The sequence below is a fragment of the Poecilia mexicana genome, unplaced genomic scaffold, assembly GCF_051168715.1.
Source record: "Poecilia mexicana isolate PSO_F unplaced genomic scaffold, ASM5116871v1 scaffold_16, whole genome shotgun sequence".
NCBI classification, from domain to species: domain Eukaryota; kingdom Metazoa; phylum Chordata; class Actinopteri; order Cyprinodontiformes; family Poeciliidae; genus Poecilia; species Poecilia mexicana.
Genome location: NW_028263385.1, coordinates 17,014,714 through 17,036,341, shown reverse-complemented (window position 1 = coordinate 17,036,341; position 21,628 = coordinate 17,014,714). Strand labels below are relative to the sequence as shown.

The 21,628-nt window shown below is 36.3% G+C and overlaps 1 protein-coding gene across 1 annotated transcript; it reads right to left on the bottom strand.

Moving 5' to 3' along the window:
* Window positions 1-347: 347 nt before the first annotated feature.
* dgat1b (diacylglycerol O-acyltransferase 1b) lies at window positions 348-19,888 on the bottom strand. The gene is made up of 17 exons (XM_015004753.2): window positions 19,045-19,888; window positions 16,905-16,992; window positions 15,902-15,942; window positions 15,310-15,395; window positions 10,942-10,994; window positions 10,358-10,463; window positions 6,739-6,867; window positions 5,756-5,824; window positions 5,557-5,660; window positions 5,037-5,075; window positions 4,772-4,813; window positions 4,645-4,689; window positions 4,364-4,476; window positions 2,908-2,973; window positions 2,565-2,652; window positions 2,356-2,418; window positions 348-1,236 (listed from the first exon to the last, which is right to left on the bottom strand). Exons 1-17 carry the CDS (start codon window positions 19,278-19,280, stop codon window positions 1,087-1,089), a joined length of 1,518 nt encoding a protein of 505 aa, XP_014860239.2. The 5' UTR covers window positions 19,281-19,888; the 3' UTR covers window positions 348-1,086.
* Window positions 19,889-21,628: the final 1,740 nt, after the last annotated feature.

Sequence of the window (21,628 nt, the reverse complement as noted above, 5' to 3'; positions counted from 1 at the left end):
TAACAAAATGCTCAAACTGCTTTCATGGCATGCAATCAAGCTCTAGAGTCCTGGTGATTACCTAATTATTTGGCCCATGAAGTAGAGCTCTGCACTAACAGGTCTTTCATGTCTCTAAAAAAAAACAAAAAAAACATCAGGAAGTATTTTCCTGTTTAAAAAACTGTGTAGTATTTTATGACATTCCACACCTTCACTTTCATATGTGCTTTAACCTTTCCATTTTTTTGAAAAAAAGTTATGAAATATATGTTTACAGTGCAGTAACTATACAAGTGGTCAAATCTGTTCCTTACAAATTACATTACATAACCACTAGATGGATAAAAATACAATGTTCTCTCCAGTTTCTTTACAGATTTATTTCATATGACATTGTTTAAAAATATGACACTTGGCAATCGCCCACAAAGATTAATGCATCATGATTTTTAATAAACTACACATGTTTTCAGATGGCACTTTAGGTAATAATTAAAAAACAATCTCACAGTCAACAGTTCTTACAGTAATGTTGACTTTACAGCAACTGGTGAAAAAAACCCTAAAACAAAAAGACAACAGAATCCTCCCCCATACAATCATTCCTCCTCACAATAGATGGATAGATGGAAATACATTTTCCTCAGTAATTATACAATCTGTTCACAAAGTCAGAAAATCGAATTAACATCATAAAGAAGTAAACAAAATGCTATCTTCTTGCACTGAAATATAAGTTCTGCGTTCACTAGAGGTTTCAGCTCACAATCATACGTTCTAACAAGACACTAAAGTACCGATCACCTGAGTATAAAGCTGCAGTTAGCAGTTTTTCTATGGCCCTGCTATAGTTAGAGTGGTACTTCATGATTAATATATTATTAAATATTTTGTCATCTGTAAAGTTTACAAGACGTTTTACGTAAACATGACATAATCATAAAAAAAAAAAAATCCTCTGAGATTATCTTGACATGTAGACTGAGACATCAGTTACTGGCTGTGTATTTAGTACTGTTTATGTCTTTGTTCATCCAGGAGAGTCAGAGGGAGGAGATCAGGAAAAAAAACAAGGTCTGAGCTCCACTGGTTTGTGTGTGCGTATTATTCTACTCCATCGCCGTAGTTCATCACGTAGTAGTCGTGGACGTACATCAAAACAGCAAATGGCTGGCCAATGATGATGGAGATCCACACTGCAGCGTTGCCGTAGTTACCTCGCAGGAAGCGGCCAACAAGCCATGCTAATGGAAGCTGAGGAGTTTAAAAGAATAAGTAGTCATTTTGTTTTACTGACCAACATTTAAAGTTTTATTTTATTTTTTTTCCCCCCTTTGGTAGTCTGCATTGTAAGGTTAAGTTCAACTGAATCAGAACCCAATGATCAAATTACTAAACCTTGGTTCTGTCAAGGCATTTGGATCTAGTCAGGTTGGGAAAGATGTTATTCAATAAACAATAAACTAGATCTCACACACAGGTCAGAGCAGATTAACTCACTGCATCATTTCTGCTTTTCCTAATTACGTCTTTGACAATAAATTCTCCTTTCCTTTCAAGTCACTACTTGAAACTATTATTTGTTTTTAAATGGAGCACTATAGTTTCTGGTATTGTAAAAAAAAAAAAAAAAAAAGCAAAAGTAAACTAGTAAAACTTAAATATTGACCATTCGCCTGACGTTTTAAGCCAAAAACAGAAAAAGACTGGAACTGCTATAAAGTGCTGTGTTATTATTACATCAATCATAAATACTTTTATCTTGATCTTCAAGTATAATAAAATCTCAAACTCAATGAATAATTATTATATAAATCAATAGGATAAATTTATCACAACAAATGTGTTTTATTTGTTGCAATTCTAAGTGACAATAAGAGTTAAAACAATGTACCAAATTTTTAAAGGCATATAAAATAGGCTGCTAACATTTATATTTATTTAATAGTGTGACACAAAGTCATCTACAAACATCAAGTATTCTATTCCTGCTATCACTTGATAAATGAGTGTTATTGTTGTTATTTCACGATGTAAAAGAAAGTGAGGAAGATGGAAAAAAATGGAGCAAATTGTGCCACCTGGTGAATAAAGGAAATTATGCTTCTACTTTGAGTGAATTATACTGAAGCTCCTGCATCAGTCAAAATGATTATAATTAACTTTGCTTTACTGTGGTGCAATGCATAACTACATAAATCAATACAGTACTGCCACTGGATTAAGAATATGCACCTTTGCTAAATCCTTTAAAAATAAATGCTTGTTTGGAAATGAAACATAACAGTCTGGAAGTTCTACAAAAAATGTATGTATATTTGGTTCGATCACTCTAGGCTACAGTTGTATTGTAAATTATATCTGGTTTCTCACCTGTGCCATCATGCCTGTGAAAGCCCAGAGTCTGAACATCCTGAGGGGGACACTGACCAGGTACTAAAGCAAAAACCGAGGGAGGAAACAAACAAAAAAAAAATAACATCGGTGGAACATGTGCACCACATCTATGCTGCAGCTGTATTTGTGTGTACTACATGATAATCTGCATAAGTAGAAGGAGGCATGTAGACTGATTGTCTTACCTCATGGAAGAACGCTGACAGGAAGAAGACAGCTGACTGGCTGAACATTTTACTGAATCCTTTTCTCAGCAGAGGCTTGTAGAAATGACTACAGAGATGAACAGTTTATTTTTAGTCTGTTGCTATTAACTGAAAATAAATACATGTGAAAAGTTTGAATTTTAACACACTCATCCCCCTTTTACAAAGCGAAACAGTCATAAAAGAAAATACCTTCAATTATTTGATAAACTGCATTTAACATTAGAACAAAAAAATGCATTTCTCCTTAATTCATTGTTGGGTCTATGCAAGGATTAAATGTATATTGTTAAGAACATGTTTGGGTGTGCAGGTGATTTACCGGAGACACCACTTGTGTACAGGAATGTTCCAGTTCTGCCAGAAATAAGTCACCGACTCAGAATTCCTGAAGGGAAAAATTAAGCATTGAAATCTCCTAAAACAGGTTTTAGTCCTGTCCTGGTGAATCAAACATGAGCAATAAAATAAAATCTATACCTGTGATGAAGTGAAAGATTAAATAGATTTTAACAGAACTGATCAAACAGACTAAAAGCTCTTCAGAAATAAAATGTTCTAATCTTTTATCCAATCAGCTAATGCGCCAGAGAGAGGCCTCACTGGGTTATGTAACTACAACTATACTTCTCAAAAAAAATAAAGGGAACATTTCACTTTAATTTTGTGTGTGGCTCCAAATCCAGGCCTCCATTGGTTAATAAATTTGATTTCCATTGATGATTTTTGTGTGGTTTTGTTGCCAGCACATTCAACGTTGTACAGAACAAAGTATTCAATGAGAATATTTCATTCATTCAGATCTAGGATGTGTTATTTGAGTGTTCCCTTTATTTTTTTGAGCAGTGTATATCCAGTCTGAACACTGTAACAGAGGGGAAAAGACTAAAATACTAAAACTAGTATCACCAGGTTTAGGCTTTTCTACACTAAAGATGAGGTACAGTCACAAAACTGAATGGTGCATCTCCTGAAATATTACTGTGTAACCACAGTTTATTAATAAAAACACATTTTTACTATAATCTCAGTGAGACACATGGACAAGAATTATTTTTATGTGCCAAGATTAAATGTAAAAGTAAAAACTCAAAGTCTTGCCCTCCTAAAGCCAAACCATGAATAGACCCGTCACAATAACAAATTTTGCTGGATGATAAATTCTTCCAGAAATTACTGCGATAAACAATAATATTGTTGTTTTGAGATCATTTTGAGATCAAGGTAATGCTGATGGCTAAATAACAATGCGGAAACACATTCTAAAAGATCAATGATCTTTAAATTCTAATGAACATTTAATACTGGAACTGGAAGACATTTTAAATACCCCAAATAAATCAACAAAACGACAAAATAAAATGAATTTTGAAGTCCTTGTACACCAAATTGTCCTACAATAAAAGGGATAGTTGAGACCAAAACGCCAAACTGAAGACTTTTATCATCCAGTTTTTGGAAGAAAAAGAGAAAAAGAGAGATAAGTGATAAATCATGCAAATATAAATTATTGAGTTTGTTTTAATTTATCATGTAATTAGTTTATTTATTGATTATTGTGACAGGGCTACAGGATGAAAATAATTTAATCCACCTTCAACATCAATTGATATTAATCTCTTAATTTTTAAATAGCTAATTCTTTCCCAGTAACATATATGGGCAGATTGCAGCACCGGCAGCGAGTCAGAGCAGGACAAATCCTCCCGGTCCATGACACACAGCTTGCATGCATCAATAAAATTCAGTAACAATATACAGACACAAATAAAACCTACCACCAGTCATTGTAAAACTGTCTGTCTCCGAAGCGCAGCAGCTCGGCTGTGAAATTCATAGTTGAGTGGAAGAACCAGTAGAAAAACATCAGCCATAACAAGTGATTAGGGACCTGGAAGACAAAGTAGATGCTCACATAAGCAAACATAAAAATAATAATATACATGCTAAAATTTATGGAGCTCTGTGAATCTCGCAAATATTTGAGATCCACAGATGTGGAGAGAACAAAGGCCAACATTTTACCACCTTAATTTATTTCTGAAATGACTTTACTTACAGCTAATCGTAAAAGTCTCTCAGTCATCAGGGACAGATCCATGTCCTGGTGGAGATTCAAAGCACACTTAAAAATTTGCAGTGTGAGCGAAAAGTGAGAGTTAAAATCAACAATTTAGTTTTCTTACTTCAAGAGGCTTCATTGAGCTTTGAATGATGGGGACCATCCACTGACACAAAGAAAAAGTTTCAATTAATTTTTCAGATCTCTGGTACATTGAAAATATGAAATATTTGATATTTAACAGAGTTTTGATTAATTTAAAAATATATATAGCATGTAAATCCAATCAGATCCTAGTACATGAGATTACAGTTGTAAAAGTGAAGTTTTTGATTGTAATTTAATTCTGAGTAAAAAAAAAAAAATCAGCAAGACATATCAGACTGTACCTGTTGGGTGAGAAAAACTAAAAGCTGGATGAAAAACAGCTGAAAGGAGAAAAAGTTTAGTGAGTGACAATTTGTGGGAAAAAAAAAGATGATTTTAAAAAGAAAAGAAAAACTGAAATATATACGTGATCTATAAGGAACAGAGAATAATAATACAGGAAAGAAACCAAAACCATTAAAAGGTGGGAAAAAAAACTCTGGGAACACAAATATTTTACCATAATTTATCTTAATTTTCCAAAACATAACATAAAAGTAAACACTTTATGTTTCCACACACTTTACATCCGAGCAGGAGCCCTACACTTGGGTCTTTGGACAAACATTAGCTTTATAGGATTCCTAAAGTCTACAACCAGGGACAGAAAAAACTCCAAGTAGTAAATAATGTATTTTTAATATTTACTGATAGTATTGAATATCTAACCTGAATTCATCGTTAAAAATTGTGGATTGACGAACTGTACGTTTGTCTAACATACTGGACAGATGCTCAACATGTAGCAAAATATTTCCTCACCATCTCAAACAGCCTCCTTAGCAGGAACTGAATGCGAATCTTAGGAGATCGAGGGAAGTTGAGCTCATAACACAAAGTCGGAGCAAGGACAAAGTAGTACATATCTGCAAATTTGGTAGAGAGGTCAGAAAACGTGACAGAGAGAAGCATTCCACACAAACGTTACTGAAATAGTTTGCAGCACGATGCATTTCATTACCTTTGATTGTAAGGTTGCCAGGGTAACACACTTTCTGTTCACCTCCTTTAAATTGCTGCGATGAAGGACCTGCATCAGACAATCAGACAGAGTTCAGGTCAGGGGTCTGCAATCTGCAGCTCAAGAGCCCATGTGGTTTATGATGGTTGAGAACAAAAAGGAAACAGAAATGAGTAACAGGTTCACTAAGAGACGGTGAGAAAAAAGGGTTTTAAATATTCTTCTGTAGGTTTTTATGCATTTTTTATGGGGAACTTGATCAATGGTCTGCTAATGTCGAAAGATGATTAGTATCCATTTATGCCCTTTAGGTGTAAAATTAGTTTTTTAAATAAATATAGAAATAGCAAACCATGCTATGCTATGAAAATACCATCTGTAGATGTATAATATAAGAGTCAAGTGTAAATTGTGGCTTTATGCAAAATTTATTTATAGAAGGAAAAATGGCTCTTTGCATTATAATGTTGATGTTATGATTATATTTTGTACATATAATCCAGTATTTTCAAGATTTTTTTTTTATACTTCATATTCAAAAATCAGAATATGCATTTTGAAGACGTTTGTCAGATTAGAAGCAACTTTTGAAAATAATCTTTATATATTTATTAGAATATATATTCTATTATTAGTATATATATATATATATATATATATATATATATATTCTAATAATAAATGTCATGTTTTCATTTGCTCTAATTGCAAAAATCATCATAATACCAATAACTGTTTTAAAAACATCAGGCTCTGTGTAATTAATCAATATAATGTGGTAAACTGACTAACTAAAACGAATATGACTGTAATTTTGGTTAGACAATTTACCAGTAGATGTCACTGCAACATTGTGAGCCACAATGCAAAAAATACATTTGAGAAGAGGCTGAAATATAACATATGTGATCGATATAATATTATATGCCTAACTTTTGAGGACTCCAAAAGATGCACAGCATGCATGTATATGGATGACTTACAAGACAGTGACCTGGACAGTTTCTTGGCCTTGGCGGTGCTCTGCTCCCTGCACCACCGGTTCACATCCTCATACGAATACAGCTTCAGGAAGAGGATTGTGTAAAAGCCGAGTGCAATCGCACCACCAACTGACAGGAAGTGAAGAGAAAAAGTGTCAGACACCAAAGAAACCCTCCTGGAAAAGTTGCAGCGTGAACATATGCTTAATCATGGTTTGGTAAGAAAATGATAAAGGGAGTCAGGAGGACACAGGCAAAAAAAATAATAATAATAATAATAAAAAATTTAAAAAAATCAGCAAAAGCTGGAAAAAATATTTGAGAATGAAGGTAGAATAAAAAAAATAAAGGAGACAGAAAACATGTTTATTATGATTGTAATTTAAGTGTACTAAAGCAAAACCGATTTCAAAGTACCGTATTTTCCGCACTATAAGGCGCACCGGATTATAAGGCGCACCTTCAATGAATGGCCTATTTTAGGACTTTTTTCATACATTAGGCGCACCGCATTATAAGGCGCATAGAATAGACGCTTCATACTCTATTATTACACATCCACATTAATAAAGAAATGGTCCCCGAGTACTTTATATAGTAGGCTGGCCCAGCCGTTGTTTCACTCACGGTGTTGGTGTTGCGATATTATGCCCAACTGCTTTCTGGGTAACACAGACCAACCGACACGCTGCCGCTGCAGTCTCTGTCTCTCTTCCCCTGCCCCTCCCCCCCTTTAAATGTATTATCAAACTTTATTAACAAACCAGTGTTCTGACAACTATCCCAGCATGCACCGCGCACCACTTCTTCTACGGGGGAAAAAGAAGTAGGCGGCTGCTTACCGTAGTGGACCAACTACGTAAGCAGCCTACTGCATGTCTGTGTAAACATGACGTCTTTCATTTCGATCTGAGTTAATTAGCGTAGCATTTCTGCCGGATTTTCACAACATATCAGCCACGACAATGGACAGGGGAACCAACAAGTTCATGTCATCTTTTTTGGACGACATCAAGGTGTTTGAGCCACTGGATGCCTCCAACATTGTGCGCGTCACAGCTAAAAGCTACCGATAGATGAGGAAAACAGCAGATCCTCACACCCTCAGCATAAATATAGCTGTGGACAAGATCACTGATGCCTATTGTTCTTGCAAGGCTGGGTAAGTCGGCATTCATGGTTTTGAATGTACATTAGCATATGTTTACTACTGTAGCTTGTGTTTGTGAGACGGTCACGCACGTGGTAGCTGCACTGTGACCTAAAATGGGCATTAGCCAATGAAACGCGGCCCCTGTGGTAAAGTCCGTTGCTGGACCTGTTGTGGCTCAATATTGGTCCATATATAAGGCGCACCGGATTATAAGGCGCACTGTCGGCTTTTGAGGAAATTGAAGGTTTTTAGGTGCGTCTTATAGTGCGGAAAATACGGTAGATAAACAGACATCTGCAGTTATTTTAGAGCACGCAAACAAGCTGAGTAGTTTTTATGCTTGCGCTTCATCGATAGCCACCATACGTTTTGTGAAATGAGACAGAGCTGGTCACAGAACAAACAGATGCTCATATGCCACTAGGAAAAAAAACAACAAAAAACGAAAAAAAAAACCCAAAAACAAATAAAATCGCTCCTGTTGTGCCAACAGTGCGAAGAGGAGGTCTGCACTACACCTGGCATCAAACCACAGCAGATCTTATCCATTAACCATCTGCCTCTCCGGCTCAGCGTGGCCTCTAAACAGTGAGACCGTGTCCAAATCAGCAACTGTAGATTGTGATCATGAACACACAGCGGGGGCAAAGCTCGACCGGGAAAACATCTCAGTAGTTCGTCTCTCAGTCACCCACTCAAATCAAGAGAAATCGCCGGAGAGGTTTCCAATTCTATTTTTCCTTTTCAGAGCAAAGCCTCAAATAATACGTACAAGTCCAGACGCGTTTCTTGATGTTAATAAGAACAATAATCAAACCTACTTCATCATTACATGTAAAAAAACAACAACAAAAAGTGCCTTTTTTAACATCTTATGTGAGTAGCATTTAGTTGAAAGACTTGTTTTAAACAATTACAAGTCACACACTCTTAATAAATTAAGGCATTGAAAACAGATCATTATGTTTATCAAGTTCTCCCAATAAATTACAAAAAAGTCCTTCGATATGGGGCAAAAAGAAAGTCAAGCATTCACTTACAGACAAAATAAATGGGATCAAATTGAACCCGAAGATAATGGCGTTAAACTCACCCAAAATGTAATACTAAAACACAGCATATACTGAACACACATACAAATATCTGCACACACACCTGCCCTCTGCCACTGTCCTTCCTGTGTGCACAGCAGCAGCAGAGATGGGAGAGCTTACAGACAGATGGAGCGACTCCCTCGCTCCTTCACCTCCCAGGGAGAGAACAGATGAGAGGAAAAACAGAAGAGAATGCCACCCAAAGTGGCAGCGAACAGAGCCTTAAACCAATGATTTACCGGGGGACTAAATATAAATGGCTTTTACAAGGAGACTTAGTTTCAAGTATGTTTGTTGACTCAGGTAAAGTCACAAGTGTCCAGAAAACAAAACTTTGCACGTACTCTGCAAGCACATATAAAATATATTGCAATATCCGGGTAAAACAAGACGCCACATTGCAGTTCTCAAACGCCCACTGGGACAAAGACTTTAATTTTGGGAGATCGACCGATATTTGCATGTGAAGCTGATCTTTTCCACTGATTTCATCAACCTCGGCAAAGGTCTAAAAATCAACCACTGTCCTTCTTTGCTCTGCTGTGAGAGAGGTTTGACTGACGGACCCATCCACCAGGTCACGGCTGCACGTTTGAAGTTAGCAATAGTCAACCCACTGTTACAAACTCAGTGACTTTCTTGCTATATTTGGGAATTATCAGGTCAGGCTTTTTAAAGATTGGTAATCGGACATCAGCCAGAAAACTGCAATTAAAGCACCCCTAATGTTCTGTGGGCCATTGTCCTTAAAAGATAAATCTTTGGCAATATTTTTGGTACATTTAGAGGAAACAGTGTACGCTTGCAACACCATCGCTACACTGAAGCATGGCAGCATCATGTTTGGAGGTGTAAAAAAGGTGTCCAAACTCCAGAGTTATCACAGATATGTAAAAAAGAAAGAAAAACATGCTGTCCACTGTCCTGTTATACAGAACAATCCTACCCATTGGTATATTGCCTGGTTTTATGGAAAACAGCCATTGTTGCTGTCAAGCTGCCTGATTAAGACATAATAAAGAGACCCTTGGATGACCTTACGCTACAAGCCACGCCCCCTTTGGCAACTCTCATCTTCTCTTCTCATCTGTTCTCTTTTCATTTCATTTCCTTCCCTCCATCTCCTCTTGACCTGCTCTTGCCTTTACAGCCAACTGGAAACAATCCAGGTATGACCAACTGGTTCATTACTGCCGCTGACCGACTTCAATTATGACTTGTTCTGGGAAATACCTTTTAACAAGCCATCAATGTTAAGCGGTTCTCTGTGGTGTTAGAATATAATTTTGTTTACCTATCTAAACAACTGGATAACCGTTTGGTTTTGTTCAAGATCATTTGTCTTTGTTAGACAATAGTGAAAAACATTTACCTGGCGTCATAGAGGGAACCCACAGCACCACAGCAGCAGGAAATGTTAGCAGGATTGATAAATTAATGCAGTGGACCAGAAATCCAGCAAATTCACTCAATGAACCCTGGTTAGACAAGGAAAAGAGAAATGTAAGCACATTTACATCAAATCTCAAAAGCATTTATTGCCAAATTTCTAAGCACTGCTACATAAAAAAAAAAAAACAGCTTTAAACTTTTAACATTTTGTCACTGCCTTGATATTGGGAGGTAAACATTAATATTTTAAACATCTGAACTGATAACATTTATAGAAAAAGCTGGCCTACTTAGTACTGAGAGAGAGAAAAACTGAACATATACACAATAACACCAAACAGACAGAGCCCAACTCAACCAAGAGGTGAACTGAATGAAGACGGTGAAAAATGATTTGTGTCTACAGTTTGCCATTTAACATGTGCAGATGCAACTCGGGAGATCAGCTGGTCAGCCAGCTTGTCTTAACAATATCTTTTCTGCAGAACAGAAAAGCTCTGACTTCCATATTTCAATTCAAATAAAACTGTAATGTTCAGAAGCGTATGGAGTTTCTCTGCTCACCTTCGACAGCTGCCTTTCAGTGTAGAGAGCCACAAGAATGAACACATTAGACACTGAAACACATTGAGAAAACAACGCAGTTAAGACCCACTTAGTATATTGGTTTAAGATAAACAGAAGTTTGTTTTTTTTAATGTCTGGAACAGTTTCTTCATTGTATTGTACTAAATATTTTTTTAAAAGAAAAACTCAAATCCTGAAGAACTAACCCAAATTTACAAAGAAGACACTGTTGGTAGGGACAAAGTCTATAATTTTAACCAGCAGGGGGCGATGGATGGCTGTTTACGTCCTTGTGCATCAAGGATTCATCATGCAGTTTTCTAACAGACACACAAATTAAAATAAGTGTCGGAGGACCCACTTCTTTATTATTTACACCTTTATGCTTAAAACCCAGAGAGCAAAGACACTCGGATTTGCACATTAGCAAAAAGAAATAAGCTACTTTTTTTTTTTTTTTTGCAAACCAATGCAAAAAGCAGCCATAATTGTTTTGGTGCATGATTAATTTTCACGCAAGTATTTGCAATTAGTGACTTATCTCTCTAAGTTAATTTCTACACCATTATAATTAAACAGACCAATCTGTAGCATCATCATTAATATAAAGCCTAAAAGCTTTTGTTACTTTTTAATAAAAACTAAAATGTGCTTGTTCCAAGCAAAATACGCACATAGTGCACAGATCACATCTATAAAAGAAGAAAGCAAACAAATGACTTCCTGAGAAGTGCCTGATATACAGGTGGATCCAATCAGCAATGACAATTATCCAATCATGTTCAGAACAATCCCGAGTAGCTGCCATTACACAAATGACAGCTGATTGTAGCAGGCCCAGTCATGGAATGATAACATATTTTTGTAGTGCCATCTGGAGCTGAAAAAAAGAAGTCACTCAAACAACATGTCGAATCGTTGAGGGGTCACTGAAGAAATGCACGGTAGATTAGAGAAAGCAGACGTATTCATAGCAGCCATCTTTACATTCTGAAGTACAGAGGTAGAAATTACAATATGTCAAAATATAGATATTACACCTCAACACAGGAGCCAAGAAGTTGAACATTTTGTCTTCCAAACAGACATTAACCATAAGCACACAAACCAAAAGCGTTTGAGAACATCGCTCAAAGTTTATGAGTGGCCTACACAAAGTCCTGATTTCAGTTCCACAGAAATTCTGTTGACAGCAATGATGCCTACAGACAAGCCGTGGCTGTCTCAGTTACACTGGTTCTGGTTGAAAGAATGGCCAAAATACAGAGCAAGCTGCTGAGAGAGCTTGTGATGAAAATTTTATACAATGCATCTATTAATTTGGTTTAAACTTAATGATATAAATGTTAATGCTGGAAACTCTATTCTAGTTTATCTTTGGCACACTTTGCATATGATGTGCTGTGGTGTTTCTATATATGCGTTTGAAAGCTTTGCATTTGATGCCTTTAAAACCAAACAGGAGCCTACAGGAAGAATATTAAACCGAGTGAAGGAGAAATAAAGAACGACTGAACTTGAAATTAAATATCAAAGTACGTTAGAAAACATATCAGTAGTTACTTTTGTTATGAAAGAAGTTATACCAGTTTGTCGTTAGTAAATGCCTCACTTTATGTTAGACTTAAATCTTTCTCTGAAAACTGATTGAACTGATTAAATATTGCCAATAAAGAATTATTCTAATACACCAGTGTTGAGAAATGTAGATTTGTAGAACTGTAGATTAAAGTACATTTAAATAAATAATATGAGGTTACATAAAACAGGATTATTACAACACATTTTTTTTAACATTGTGTTCAATGACAATGTAATACAATAACACAAATAAAGCTTGTAACAGGATTTTGTTTGAAGCCATATAAAAATACTGCTATATAATTTTTTGCCAAAAAAAAAACACACAACACAAATTACAGTTAGATACCTAAAAGTGAAGTGAAATATTTAAGTCTGTAACTGTAATAACTTGTCCAGCTCCTACATTTAGAACCTGTTGGATGTAGCAGAGCAACACATTTGCAGAGCAATGAAAAAAGCTGATCCACCCCTAACAAACCACTTCCTGACATGTAAAACTTTCTAAGGCTGGCCTTGCAAACTTTATCCATTTTGCTGGCAGGCACCATCATTTGAGAGTTAAAATGTGTGTGTAAGCTTCTGCAGTGACTCTCGGTGTCCCTGTGGGGGAATGAGCCCTGCTCCTGTCCGTGCCACTGTTAAGAAACTCCAATTCTCACCTGTCTCTTTACCCGCCGTCTCTGCAGTCATTTGCCTCAACTCCATCTATTTTTCCCTTCTCTTCAAGCTCTTTCCCTGTCTTGATGCAGAATTTCACCTCTTTTTTTTTCCATCTCCTCTCCCTTTTCCCAGCCCTCCATACATCTTCGCTCACTTAATTTAATCTTCCATTAAACACTTCCCTTACTCCACTTCTTACCTCTCCGCTCCTGTCTCTGTTGCTCACCACCCAGATTCCTCCCCCCACTTCTCTGCAGGAGAGTACCAGTGTTAGTATATAGGGCAGGTGATGGTCCCACTAGAGACACTGCGAGCTGCACTGCTGCAGACCTTCACTGCAATGTAACATAAGGATAAATATGGAAGAAACTGCAGCAGTGCACAGCATGCACCTGTGTGCTGCTGCAAACAAGGCAAGTTCTACGTGAGGCTGAACTCACTGCACTACTTGAGGAAGAGAGGAATTAAAAAAATAATACGTTAGATACAATATGTTTTTTCCCCCAACTGTAAATAAAAGAGTTTTAAATGATCTCGTTGTGGTCCCAAAACATAATGCATGCTACATGTAACGTCTAAATTTGTTTGATTATCTTTTGCAACCGTGGTTTAGTCAGTGGTTGGACCACTGAGTAATCATAAATGACTACTAATTTGTCTTGGAAGTTTGACATAATAGTTTTCCATTTATATACGTTAGCAATCAATACAACAAACCTGCAAAGGACTCTTAAATGTCGTCCTTACTCCCTTAGCTACATTAGTTAGATTTGCTATAATCGTGTTTTTTCTTTTCTTTTTCAGTCTGCTTTGCTTCATCTTAAAAGCTTATGTGCCTCCTGTGTCTTGGGTAGCACTACAAGCTGTGCATGTTTGCTTTTCATTCGCTGGCAATCACCTCCTTCAAAACTCAGTTTATAAGGTGGCTGAAACGATGTCACTGGCGACACAGATTTAAAAGACAGCGAGAATAAAAAGTCATTATTAAAGAAAGATAGATATTTTCATAGATTTTTGTAATGCCAGTGGCTCTAACACTTATAAGACAGAGAGGAGGGAAGGTATGCAGCAAAGTTCCCATGCTTAGGAATTCAACATCGCCTGACTGCATTAAGGAATAATAGTCATCTTATTAGGTGCCTCCCCCAACCATAACTACGGCTCTTCATACCTCAATCTGGACAGCTGCTTGTTTTTTGTTTGTTTTTTTCTTAAGTACAAAGCTGTTTATGTCTAGTTGGGTAATAAATATGACAGTGGCCTACATAAATAAAAGACATGAGTACTGTAACCAGCAGTATTAAACTAAAGATTTTGTTTTATTTAATAACATGCAAGAACTACTGGCCAGTAAAACTCATTAATAAACTGCAATGAAAGAGAAAGAGTTAATCTAGTGTTAAATTCCTCCTTTTACTCCTGGATGATTGAATCATCAACTCTCTTTGTCTCTAATTACCATAGTCAACAAAGGCTCAGACATGTAATTTTGCATAAAAAAAAATAAAAAAATAAAAAAAACTTTGCTGTGTTCCTCTAGCAGAAGTCTTTCTCTACTTTTGTTTGGTGAAGAATCATACTTCACCCATTGTTGTTGAGGTTAACTCATGCATTCATCATCCACCTGTGTGATGAACATTTTCTCAGCCATGGTGATCTGAAAGAGTTTAACCAAATCCTTCAGAGACTTCAGAGGCTCCGTCTACGACTACAAGTCGTTTCAAATATGAAACACATCAAATCTTTCTGCAGGAAATCCCGCAGAAGATTTTTCACCTTCATAATGTCAGACGTTCAACAAACTACTCCTTTCAAGTCACTTACTGGTCTGGTGACATAAGACTCGCATACAAAATTTTGAAATCCAAAACCAGCATGTGCAGCTTGTTTCCCCACACAGATACATAAATCTTAATTTAGTTTTCAAACAGCGACATACTTAGAAAATGTCATTTGCATATTTCGTGAACCTGCCAGAAACTATCCTTTGTTTTTTTTGTTGTTTTTTTTAAACATGATCTTTCAAAAATGTTAAATGCACAAAAAGATTACATGAGAAAATGCATTACTTTTTGAAGTTGTTTGGTAAAGAATAATATAGATTTTTTTTTTTTAACCTACCAATCAACAAGCACGCTGCAGGCCAGCTGTAGGGGTCATTCAGAAACAAGGAAATGACTTGAATGGGGTCGACAAGAATACCATACCTGGAAGAATATGCAAAGACATGTTTGAAATAAAAACGTCTCCATTGCTGTGAAGAACACACAATATTTAAATGACTAAAATTGAGAGCTTTAAATAATTAAGTACTTTAAATAATTCCTGTGTTTGAAGCACTGACTTTATAAACAGCAAATGATTCCACTTCTGATAGCAACAGTGAATTCAGAGCTCCAGTGAGTTTTGTTAATGAGATAACAGGTAAAGTTTCACGGCCCAAAGCTGACTCTCAAATGTTTTAATCATTATAATAAATAACATATTCATTATAATGTATTATTTCCAGGATGAAAAGCATCTTAAAGAGCAACAACATTATTTATAGATACATAAAAACAATTATATAACAAGTGAACACGTGAAATTTATGAGACTATAGTCACATAAAAATCCTCATTTTATCAGATATAAATACAACAAAAAAGTTGTTTAAATAACTTTTAAACAACTTTAAAAGTTACTTTAAAGTTTTTTTTTTAAACATACTCACTTTAAAATGTTTTCTAAAAAGAGACGAGCATTACTCAGGACCTGTAGCAAAACAGAACATCAGGGGGAAAAAACAAAACAAAACATTGTCACAGTTTCAAATTGTTTCGCAGTAATACAGATTACAAATACAAAGAAAAACCTGTGAGGCTTTTCATCCCTGAAACTGACTTACTCATTCCAACGTGGCTAATTCAATATCATTTGTTTTACTTAGCACTACGACTCATAAGGAAGAGCAAAACTGTGCAGCAAGTTCTTTGACAGAGGCAGCACACATACATTCAGCATTAGATTATCCTTATTAGAATATGCCCCGAACCTTTTTCTGATTTTGTATTAAATCAAAATGACAATAGATGAAAACGGTTAGAGATCCTAGCTTTAATACATTCAATTAACTGAAAGGAACACAAATTTATCTGTATTATTTATTGATCTGGCAGTCAATAATAAAGGACAGAAAATAAATTTGCTGCTTTAATATCATTTTTGTAATGCATATTTTCTCTATTCAATATTATAATCGAGTCCAGTTTCAAATATTGTGAAGTACATTTTTATGTTATTGATGTTACCTATTGTAATAATTTCATCTCATCTATGTAGTCCTATTAAAAGCTAACATTAAAGCAGATTTTACAAAAAAAAAAAACAGACTCAGCTATAATTTAAATGTTAATGGAAACAACTGTTACACCATCTGACCAAAGAGGAAACAATTAACAACTGATTGTGTAGAAATACAAGTCCACCTTCTTCAGCAAAGTGAAGCTGATCGTTTTGAGATCCGAGACGACAGCTGACCGTCTATTGTGTACAATATTATTTTTAACACCAGCTGAAAACTCATTGGTTATGAATTTAGAAAATGTTGGCACCTAAAATGGACGCGAGAGCTCACACAATAATTTCACAAGCAGTAAAAAGTGGCAGAAGTACGCATGGGATATATTAAATGTTGTATGTGTCAAAGTACTTGAGGGAAGACAAATAAAACTTACCAGCATCACCACACACCAGTTGATTACTCCTCTGTAGTTCCTATAACCGCTGGCAGAGCTCAAAAGAGACTCCTGTGCCTTGTGACAGCTACAGCAACCAAACAAATAAGACGATGAGCAGAAGAGCAATTTAAATCCATCTGACTCTAGAGCTAAATTAAAATGTGTTTCAAAGTTTGATTACTAAAGAGAAGAAGAGACGTTTGTGTCTCATTACCCTGCATACTCAGATGTGCAGGCAGGATAATGAACCCAACGAGAACCACAGGCAACATGTAATAATTTAAAATACTGCGCTGCACAAGTCTTTTGGTACAAACCTGATTCTAATAAATAACATAATGAAAAACGTGCAATTAGTTAGTTTGTGTTCCATTATCTTATAAAAAAAACATCTTTTACAGATTGAGTATTTCAAAAGTCAGCATTAATCGCTGCATAAAACATATCAGTAATTTACAAACATCTGCATAAAAAAATAGGAAAATAATAGCACAAAGGAAGCACAAAAATATTGAAAAACTGTTTTGTGTGCTAATCACTTGCCACCAAATGCTGCATTTAAAAGTTTCTCTAGAAAAATAAAATAAAATAAAATCAGACAATCATTCTATGAACCTCTTTCAAAAGTACAGAAACTGAAAAAAAAATAGTCATGTTTAATACATTAAGATACATATTCAAATAGGTTTCAAGCAGGCATTACTTGTTTTTCATCAACACGTCATTTCTTCTTTTTTTATTGGTCAGATGTAATATTCTAATCCGTAATGTGTTTTTATTAGCTGTACACACAAAAATCACAATTAACTAAATTAAATGCTTGAAAACATCAATCTGAGTATTATAACTTATATACTTAGTGAATTGAGTTACTGAACTAGATTAACTTTTCAGTGATTTCCTCATTTATTAAATGGGTCCTTATAATGGAGAATTAGAGAAATAGAACATTCAGATTGCCACAACCCGAGTGGTTGACACAGCAAACATTGCACCTGCACTTTACCCAGAACACTATAACCCCACAGAGAAACATGGTGTGGGCAAAATCATGTTGTGGGGATGTATTTATTCAGTGTGGGGAAGAAAAATTGTTCAGACTACAAGACAAGCCTAAAACTCAACATGTTAGAGGCTCCACAAGACTTGAGACTGTCCCCAGTCCAGCAGGACAACGACCACGCTTATCCATGTGTTAGAATGGCCTAATCAAAGTCTAGACCAGGGGTCTTCAAATCCATGCATGTGTCCTGCAGTTTTTGTGCAACACACCAGAATCAATCAGCTGAATTACATTCTCAGTATGAAGTCAAGTTCTCCATAGTGCTAATAATGATCTCCTTATTTGACTCGGTGTTGAAGCAGAGACACATCTACAGGTTGCAGGACTCCAACCCAACAGGCCCGGATTTGAGGTCCTCTGGTTTATACCTCTAGAAAGTGCAAGATTTATATGGTCATATTTCTAAATAAAATATGGCCTAATTCAATTTTGGACAAGGGATTCCTGACTTTAGTTTTACCACATTCTGATTATCTTACAACAGCAGGTGCCAAACAAGACTGGTCACTCACAAAACACATTAATGTTGCACAATGTATGACACAATACAAAGACAACTTCTGTCCCATTCTTTAAGGGAGTGGTAGTTAAATAAAATTAACAAAGGAGATTTCATCAATTCACCATTTAGCAAATTATAAAGTAGCATAAAGGTAAGGATTTAGTCACGTTGTGTTGTGTCACGTGGTCTGGTGTGACGGAATTAGTTCACGTTTAATGAGCTATGAGAGAAACAAAGTAGCTGTAGACAGGCAGGTTGTTATGCGATTTATGTGGATTTTTATCCGTTTCTTATGAAAAAATAAACCTTATAGGAGCTTTACGACAAAGTATCATTGAATGAATGATAAGTGCATGTCAAGAGAGAGCTAACAGGGCGTGTTGAAGTCGATCAGACGACCCAGGCCCACTTATTCTCACTTCTGCTGGACAACCATAGCATTTGAGGTTACTTCCAACATTTACGAAGCAAACGTATCTCTGCAGAAGAACCTTTTGCATCCCCCCGTGCTTAAGAGTTAAAAACAAACGCCTAAAAACGTCCAGCTCTTTCTAAGGTGGTCTCTCTCTTACCTCAGTCGGTCACCGACTTCAACCCTGCGTTTCTTTTTCTCGCTCTTTGCAGCGGACAGCTCCAGGAAACTCTCCCGTGTCCTCTGTCCATCGTGGAGGCTGACGTCGCCGTCCACTAAGCTCGCCGTCCCCGTTGCAGAATCCCCGTTCGCCGCCCGCACCGTCGCAGCTCGCCCCGCTATAAGAGTCGCCCTTCTTCTGCGAGTCAGAGCCCCATTTACATTCAAGTCACTCATAATGACCCGAATTAAAACTTGCAAAACTTTTACTGCGTACTACTCCCCCTTTTTCGACTCCTTGCTCGGGGACATACCGCGCTTGTTGACACAGTAAGCACTCAGTCTGTAATGATTCAGTATTAAAGGAGGAAGTGAACTATGGGGAAAAAGAAAAAAAAAACAAAAAAACAATCCACCCAGGGCTCAGATTTCCAGAGTTGACTTTGAAGTGGGAGTGAATTCATGAAGCCACGTAAGTTTGGTAGGTGAAACCAGTCCAGCAGTTTGAACTCGTTTGACTGGTGGAAACTGTAACCAGCAGATGAGTCCTATCCCGGAGCTATCACTCATTTCATAAATAACAAGTGGAGACGAGTTTCAGCGACGAAACAAACATGATGGAAAAAGCCAGGTAATGTTTAGATCACGGAATGCAAGTTACATTAGGGGTCTTGAATGAACTATATATTGAAAGTGTAAGATAAAGTTTTCTGTTTATTATCTTACGTCCATCTTAAAAATGTCATGAAGTAAAAAAAAAAAAGAGCGTCGAGGCGGCTTGCAAACCCAAAACAACCGTGTCGAGCTGCTGCTTTACCGTGTTTTACTTCCTACACCACATGGACATCACTTCCTGTCTGAAACTATCCCATTTGTTTGTGTTGTCAGAAAATCGCACTGTTTTGAATGTAGCTGTTTGACATATTTCTTATGGAATGATCTCCAAGTATTTAAGAAAAATAACATAAAAAGCATCAGATATACAAGCCTCACATGTAGAAATGTACATTTAATGAGATTCTTTGTGATGATAATAATAATAATAATAATAATAATAATAATAATAATAATGACACCTACAAAGATATATAAAAAGAGCCCTGTTAGTTAATATTTTTGGTAAAAGTTAACTCTGCAGCCATCTTTTACTGTGGCTGTGGGGAGCGATGTTTTTGTAGCCGATACTAAAACCTGCTACTTTTTCTTAAAAATACTTAGATGTGTGATTCAACTTCATCTGGACAGTGTGATACTATCAATAAAAGGACAATGTAGCAATTTTTACTTGCTGGTGTTTTAATTATTTTAAATAAGACAAGAAGAACCAAAATGCACTTTTTGCTCATTTCATTTGACCACAAATAAAAAAGAAATGGCTTATATTTAGTCGTATATACCTCTTCAAAAATATATATTTAACAAAAAACTATCAAAGATGCATTAAAGATTCTTCTATAGTCTGCAAAAACCCTCTTTAAGTCTCTTCACAACGGATTAGAAACCATCTTTAAAGTATTTTAAAATCAAAAGGAAGATTAGTGAACTGATCCTTTGAGCACATTCATGATCTTCATATGGACTAACATGAAAATTAGTTTGACACAACTGTCCAGAGGACACTGAGAATTATATTAAGTAGTGCTGAGTGTATAGGAACTCTTCTAAATGTTTCTCACCCATGTCCCACTGGTCTGCACTAAAGTATGCATTCCTGAATTGAACCAGAGAACTACCCTCCTGTGACGATTACCTTGCTTTCATCTGCAACAGCTAAACATCATCATACTCACCTGATTATAAACAGCTGAGCACCAAAAGGAAGGGTCTGACTTAGATGCTCTTTGGTAAACATTCAGACCAGTGACAGGGAGTGTAATGATTTCATTATGAAGTAGCCCAAGTGTTGAAGTTTTGGTAATTCCAGTCTTGCAGTTGTGATATAGGAAGTTGCTGGAGCATCTAACGACATGACAGTCATTTAAAATCTTATGACGGGGTTAAAATTTGTGTTTCCAAGACATGAGGTGGTTGCATTGTGCAGCTACCAATGATTTTTGGTCTTGCTGAGTCCAACACAGTGTGGCAACACATAATGTATGGTGCAAGGAATTTGCACAATTTCATAACTTTGTCTAATGGAAACTAGAAACTCTTTCCCCATCAAACTCTGTCTGATGCTGCCTCTGGGTCTTGTGGTCTTCCCTCATTCTTCTGACATGCTTTCACAACCTCTGGTTGCACTCATGATGTCATTTCTTATACCCATGCTAGGTATATTTCTTGCTAATCAATTCATACATACTCACCACTGGTCCAAACGTCTACCAAACTACATTAAATACGACCAATTTTAACTGACATAGCTGAACCCCTTTCTCAGGTGTTAGCTCTAAATGACTTTTGCCATAGAAAATTGGTGAAATTTCAAGCATGTTTTCATTGAAACTTTCATTGGAAGGTAGTTGTCCCTTAAGTGTTTTTTACAGGTTTTGTGTGAAAGGTTGTTGAAAATCTTCTGTTTAACGTGAATGCCCTCTCTGTCCATCATGGCCGTGCATGCTTATCCATACTAGGGTGAGAAGTGT

What these genes read in the sequence shown, in the direction of transcription:
- dgat1b (XM_015004753.2), bottom strand. Translation starts at nt 19,280, where the DNA reads ATGAGTGACTTGAATGTAAATGGGGCTCTGACTCGCAGAAGAAGGGCG. An exon ending in CTGAAAGGCAGCTGTCGAAG is followed by an intron (nt 10,464 to 10,941) that starts GTGAGCAGAGAA and finishes TTGTCTAACCAG; the next exon opens with GGTTCATTGAGTGAATTTGC. An exon ending in TGTCAGCGTTCTTCCATGAG is followed by an intron (nt 2,419 to 2,564) that starts GTAAGACAATCA and finishes TTTTTGCTTTAG; the next exon opens with TACCTGGTCAGTGTCCCCCT.